We start from the raw sequence: 6,882 nt of genomic DNA on the forward strand, positions 1-6,882 counted from the left end.
CCAGCCTGGAAGCTGCCTTAGCTAAACCAGAACACTGTGAGATCAGCAATGTTAAGACCGATTGACAGTGGCCACCCAAGGCGTCAAGCAGGACTTTTCTTCCAATCTGAAGATAACTGGGATCAGACTTCAGAATGTCTGTGTATAAAACATATGTTCCATGACTGAGCTACTGTCCCTTTTGCCTTTTTTCACATCTATCACAAACCGCTTTTGACATTGGGCTGCATCCACCAGCCAAAGAAAGGGAAGCCTATAAAATTGCTAATATCATACAGAAGACTTTAAAAAAAGAAAAAGAAGAAGAAGAAGTGCATTGGGGAGGAAAACACAGATGTCCTAGAGTCAGAGGTCACTACTGCAATTTTTATTATTGCATCCTTTTTTCAAAATGAGGAGGAAGAGAAGATGGAAGGCCGTGTGATTGTTACAGAGAACGTGAAAATGTTGAATATAATACAGTGGCAGGAGGAAAAGACAGATTGCTCCTCCTGGTCAGGTGCCTCTGAAAGTCATCCCCTCGGTGTGAAATGACATTTCACCCACCCACCTGGAATAAGAATGGAAGTGGGAAGGGGAGGAAGAAACTGGAAAGAACTAGGTGGCAAAGTTGTTGCCTTAAAGAAGTCCTAGATAGCTAACACATCAACAGCTGGGAGAAATACTTTTAAAAATTCAGACAGCACCAACATAAAATAAAATAATGGTACAAAGGAGAAGGCTGAAGACATCACCATCTTCTGGTCTTTTTGTTGCAGTTCTGAGAATGTTTCCCCAGGGGACGGTTTGTTCCTAAGCACACGAGGTCCGGTTGATATTCCAACCCTTTACAAATCCAGTTCCAGGTCCTCAAGTTCTTCTTCCAAAGCTTTCCGTCGAGCCAGCTTCTCTAACTGCTCTTTGGTCGGCTGCTTGATCTCCCCAGAGTCAATCCGCGCCTGCAGATCCTCCACCTGCCGTAGTTTCTTTTTCAGGTTTTTAACTTTCTTGTTCTTCTCTAAGGTGGCAGTGGCAGAAGCTGAAGAGACATCCCTGCTGCCAGCAGGGGTTCTTGGGTTGGCATCAGACACGGCCAGCTTACCATCCCCGCAACTGCTCGGTGTCGCCGATAAGGTTGTTTTCTCTAGAGACTGAATCAGGTCATCGTTGTCTCGATCCCCTTTTTCATGCTGCTGTTTTCTCTTCTCCTTCCGTTTGAGGTTCCTCTTAGCGGTCTTGGAGAGTCCCGTCTCTCCACCCTCGGGTCCCTTTGACGTTTGACGGGCCACAGGCGTCTGAACTTCTGGATTCAAGCCTGGAGGTAACTCTGGCTTGCTTTTAAAGAACTTCACATATTTATTCTCATACCTGCATGAGATAAGAGAGAATATGGTGTAAAGGCGGACCGTGTTTCCTCTGGAAGCTCAAGGCGGTACACACGGAAGGTTATCTTCACTTTACCCACACACACAGCTTCTGTAAAATAGGTTGAAAGGAGTGACACTGATAGAAGAGCCCTAGCACTGATGATGTTACCTAGTTTGGTAATGACGTGTCTGCAAGGAAACTACCAATCTCAGAGAGCACTAAGGGAGAACCCCCCAGGAGTGACTGTTTGAAAACTTTCTTAAAAGTGTTGTAATTACAAAAAAGTGCTATCTGGAAATCAAACAGATCATTATTACAACATTTGGAGCATACCAAGGTGCAGAAATCTAACTTAAGAGCATACAGATCATCTAGAAAGTGTTACTTTGTACAGCAACCTACAAAATGGAAAGAGTGTATGTGAAATATAAAGAACATGGCTTGGGTCAGGTGGTCTCAGCAAATTTTCACAGTCGTTGTTCAGAGTAGACTACAGGCAATCTTTATGCTGCTTTATGCCTACTAAATGAACACTGAAACTTCTGGGACAGTTACTTCTTGTTTAAAAAAGACAATGGCTATGCAACATTCTCATTCAAAGTGTTCAGGAGTGCTGAAATGTATGCAGGGGAATGTGCAAATTGTTTTGAGCTCCTTAAATAAAATATTTTTCTTGGGATCCTGCTGCAATTGCAAAGGACCACTATCTAAACCTGGGAAAAATGGCAGCTGCTTTAAGGAGTTGCAGACAGGTGTTGCATCAGCATCCTAGACCCTCTGACTTCCTTTTCTGCCTTTATTTATTTATTTATTTATTTATGGAATTTATATTGCTGCCTATTCGCACAGGCAACTCAAGGCGGCTCACAGAATATACAACTTTAAATTTGGCTACAGCATAGCTCCACAAAATGCCCCAATGCCCTGTGTTTCTTGCTTCTTGCTGAATTTTACATTCCAGATAAATGAAAATACTTTAGCCAAGCATTGAATCTTTCTTGCTGCTGACTGATCAACGGACATTTTTTATGCCATTCTGAAGAAACCTTCCCAGCCTGGCTCGGGAATTCTGGAGTTGAAGTCCACAGGTCATAAAGAGGCCATAATTCCCCACCCCTTTTCTAAAGGATTCGCAAACTGGATCTCACCACTGTAGTCATGAAACTAAACTTTCACAATCAGCCCATAACTTTTAACAAAAAACCCACTATCCATCATTCCATTGTCACAAGTAAAGAAAAAATATAATGTAAGTAATATGTTCAGAAACTTAGTGCCCCTGGAATGAGGAAATTTCACTTCAGCCATCCCAGATAAAGAAAAGCTGCAAGGGGAAAAGGAAACTGAGATAGTCAGAATTATAAGTATACACTGTCTTGAACCTCTAAATGTTTGAAAAGTCAGTAGGTGGAGATCTAAAAATAAAATAAAATCTAAAAGCATTAAATGCTTAGTGAGAATTCCGAGTTTTTCCTATCAAAAGTAGATCAAGTTCCTCCTGATCTGAGGCCACATCACTAATGAAAAATGTTTTTTTTTCAAGAATATCACTCCAAAGACTGAAGATGATGATGGAAAGTGTGTGTGTGTGTCCTGACAATGTCGTGGCCCTGTTTTTTTTGCTTTCTTGCCCTCCTACTCCAAGGACCCCACAGTCTTATGCTACCTTAAGGACTAATACATTTCTAATCAAATGAGATTTCATGAACTATACAGTCTGCTTCAGCAAAAGCAGGGAGCATCACATATACACAACTAATACAAGAGGAGGATAAAGATTATATAAAATAACATTTCGTACATCAGATAAGGTAGTCTGTGATCCACGGCTATCATGCCTATGTTAGCTTATGTTACAAGAGTGTTTATTTTTGCTTGCGTGGCCTACTTCTCTGTACATATCCACAAGAGGAGCAGGGTGAGGATCGGACTTACACTGGCACTTCTTCTTGGGGAACGTAGCCTTCTTTCACCCGTCTTTGTTTTCTCCAGGTACCATCTGGGCGCTGTGTGGATGCGATGTATTTTCCTGAAATATGGATTGGTTATTTTGGTTTGGGAAGGAAACTGCTATCAATCAGTCGATCAGTCAATCAACCAACCAACCAACCAGTCATATTTTTCTGGGTGATCAATAGGAATTTAAAGCTTTTAAAAAAAGCGAAAAAATCCTTTGCAAAACAGGAAAAAGATATACACAAACCCAACCAGCCATTCAGATTCCACAAGCAACCTAATCATAGATTTTTCAACTAAGCATAAAAATCTAACCCTAGTTAGATTATTTATTTAGTGTATGGCATGTCATATGTGGAGTAGCAATATATATTAATATTTTAGCTAAATTAGCAAAACACAATAAAATATGTTTAAAAGAACTGTGTCTAGACCATCTAACCATTGAAGCGCAGCATCGTTTATATGAAAAATAAATCAGACACTGGACCAGTATATGCCATCAGCTTGTAGCCAGTCACAACGTGATCTACAGTTTGACATGGGACTCCACAGTCACACTGAAGGGAAGATACTATTCCCCGTTTATACAGTGAGTTCCAGCAGACACGGTGTGAGGTGCGAATCCTATTCAGGATTGTCCATTGCTGACGTGGTAGTTCAAAGCCTGGCACCTTTTTCGTGGGGTCATTTATACCAGTGTTTTTCAACCACTGTGCCGCGGCACACTAGTGTGCCGTGACATAGTATAAGGTGTGCCGTGGGAAAAACACCCACGTATATTGAATATAGGCAGAGTTAATTTTTTTTAACATTTTCTAATGGTGGTGTGCCTCGTGATTTTTTTCATGAAAAAAGTGTGCCTTTGCACAAAAAAGGTTGAAAAACACTGATTTATACAGTATGTCTCCCTACATCTGGCCATTCAGTGATCTATTTGGCTTTCCATTGGGAATCAATGTTAAAATTGTTGGGCAGATATTGTGCCAATGCCGGTGGGGACTTCCTGGACTTGAGTCTTTTCGCTGATAAATGAGGAAAGTTGGTGTGCACCATTAGGGCTGGTTAGTGTCTGGAAGGGCGACCACTGACCACTAAGAAATACCAAGGTTTTGGACTCACTAGACAACGAAGTTAAAAAAAAAACTTAGCAAAAAACAATGGCAAACCACTTTGGTACCTTTGGTAATAAAGTTAGATGGGGGTTTCCAGGATGTCATGAGGAATTGAGGAACTAACACAAAGGAGACTTTTTACCTTTTTTATATGAAAGTTAAAGTTATAAAGAAATGAAAGCAAAATGCCTCTGCACAAGTAATAACGGATATTTTTTTTACAGGGCAACACTTAATACTTACAAAATGTTTCTGTCAGTGACCCTGTAAGTTAGCAAGGATTCTTATTTTTAAAAAAAGATAAAATGGCAGATGTGCAGCATATGATCATATGCAGAACAATTAATGCATGATACGCATGACAAATTAAAACTGCCACAAGGAGAACAGACACATACAAAAATCACTAATATTTTCAGAGACAGTTAAGGCTACACTGCTTCCTTAAACCAACTGTAGCAATTTACTGAAGAGGCTTGGATTTAAATCTGTAGTTTAGACACAAAGCTGACAGGGTGACTTTGTTCAATTTCTCTCTTAATTTAATCCATCTCATAAGACTATTCCGAAGAGAAAAAACATTATAAACAAGGTCTTTATTCTGAAAAGGCAGCATCGAAGAGACTCTTCTATTATATATGGATTTGACTAAAAAGTCCAGGAGGATTACCCTGAAACTTCATTGGTCAAAGGGAGAAAAGTCCAGAAATTTCAATCTCTTCAAAAATTCTGCACAAGTTATATTCAAAGACACAGGTTGGGGCAGAGGGGGGGGGGAGAAACCAGTAACATCTGCAATCCAAAAATAGATAGAAATTCACTTAAAAAGAGAAGAGTGAGCTTAAGACCCACATTAGATGTTTGGCATGTACAAGCTATGCATACAGAATTGTAGATACTCACTTGTGGTGGTGGGGAAGCAAAATCAATGGAAGGACCTCCTTAGAAATGTTGCTGTATTATTTTATTAGGAATTTATTAGGCCTATTGACGTTTTAAAAAATCACAGAAATCTTTTAAGCAACAAATGCTTCCTTAATCAGGCAACTTCATTATGAGAAAAGGCGGGGAAGAAATAAAAATAATTACAGAGGCATATCTATACCAGGTCATGTTGTTGGATTCCATCACCGATATAATTTTGATTTAGATACCTAAATTCCCCAAAACTGACCTATTTGATTTAGATGCCATTTTTAGATACTCCTAATTAGATACCCCCTAATTTGATTTAGATACCATTTCCTCCCTGAACCTGATTTCTTCCGATATATTGGACTGCAATCCCCATCTTCTCCACCTCTATTGGTTGGGGATGATGGGAATTGGTGATCCAATACTTCTACAAGCGGTTCGATGGAAAAGGACACATGTGTGCATATAGAATGAAACTAGTCACAGACTAAAAAGCTTTATTTAGTTAGACGCCCTCGGAGGGAACAGTCCCAAGGGAATTCCCGGGATACGGCAAAGGCAATCCCCGTAAAGACTGCCCTCTTGCTTTAACGCACGTGAGAAAGCGGAGGAGAAACCTGCGCGTCTCGCACCTGCCACGGGGATGGCTTTCGGGCGGGCGCCGAGAGGGCTGCCTTGCTGCAAGGGGCGTGGCGCGAGACGGCGAGCCCGGGAAGGGGCGGGGCCCAGCGGCGGGGAGAGCAGGCAGCCCAGAGAAAGGAGGGACGCCCTCGAGGCAGGGGGCGTGGTGTAAGAGCGGGACGGACAAGCGAGGATGGAGATGGGGAGGAGCCTCGCTTCGGAAAGAACCGGGGATGGAGCGGCCGGGCGTGAAGGGTGGGGGAGGGCGGATGTCCGAGTTGGGAGGGAGTCAGGGGAAGAAAGACTCTGGCACTCGAAATTACGTCCCTCACACCCCAACCGCAGCTCCCACACTCACCGGTTTCATCAGTAACATAGGGAGTCGCCATCTTGGAAACGCGACCCACTTCCGGTCGCATCCCCCCCTCCCCCGGATATGGCGCGCAGGGGAGGAGAAGACGGGTGCTCCTGCGGCCATTTTGTCCCGGAGCGGAACTGCTTTTGTGCTTCACTTTAGTTTTTTGCGCTCTTTGTGTCCGACGCTTAAGCCCTCTTTTTTTTTGGGGGGGGGGGGATGTCGCCAACAGTTCTGCGTGCCAGAACTGAAATTAACAATGCTTTGAACCTCGAAGCTAGCTTTCTTAAGTGTCTGTCTGAGGATGGTCAGTGCCATTCATTCACTGCATTCTCTTAAGGAGGATTCCATCTGTTTATAGGAACGCAGCACAGCTCCCCTTCCCGATTTTATTTTAAATATTTTGCCTGATCTTACAAATCCTTTTCTGTAACCATTTCGAACAGAGAGAGTGTTTGTTAACACTCTTATCTTAGGAATCTGATCTTGTAGTTAATGTATGCTTTAGTATATTATGGGACTCTAGAAAGCCAAATAAAATACAGTATAACACTAACCATGGGCGAGTAGTTT

General features: G+C 42.2%; 1 protein-coding gene across 1 annotated transcript; it reads right to left on the reverse strand.

Moving 5' to 3' along the window:
* Positions 1–352: 352 nt before the first annotated feature.
* Positions 353–6,361, reverse strand: PYM1 (PYM homolog 1, exon junction complex associated factor). The gene is made up of 3 exons (XM_032212363.1): positions 6,313–6,361; positions 3,283–3,376; positions 353–1,347 (listed from the first exon to the last, which is right to left on the reverse strand). The coding sequence occupies exons 1-3, from the start codon at positions 6,341–6,343 to the stop codon at positions 828–830; spliced, it is 645 nt and encodes a 214-aa protein (XP_032068254.1). The 5' UTR covers positions 6,344–6,361; the 3' UTR covers positions 353–827.
* Positions 6,362–6,882: the final 521 nt, after the last annotated feature.

This window comes from Thamnophis elegans, chromosome 2, assembly GCF_009769535.1.
Source record: "Thamnophis elegans isolate rThaEle1 chromosome 2, rThaEle1.pri, whole genome shotgun sequence".
NCBI lineage: Eukaryota > Metazoa > Chordata > Lepidosauria > Squamata > Colubridae > Thamnophis > Thamnophis elegans.

Bases quoted from the DNA above. Each gene is read 5' to 3' on its own strand.
- PYM1 (XM_032212363.1), bottom strand. From the start codon at position 6,343: ATGGCGACTCCCTATGTTACTGATGAAACCG. The intron at 3,377-6,312 runs GTGAGTGTGGGA...TCCATATTTCAG, and splicing joins CTATGTTACTGATGAAACCG to GAAAATACATCGCATCCACA. The intron at 1,348-3,282 runs GTAAGTCCGATC...TATCTCATGCAG, and splicing joins CCCCAAGAAGAAGTGCCAGT to GTATGAGAATAAATATGTGA.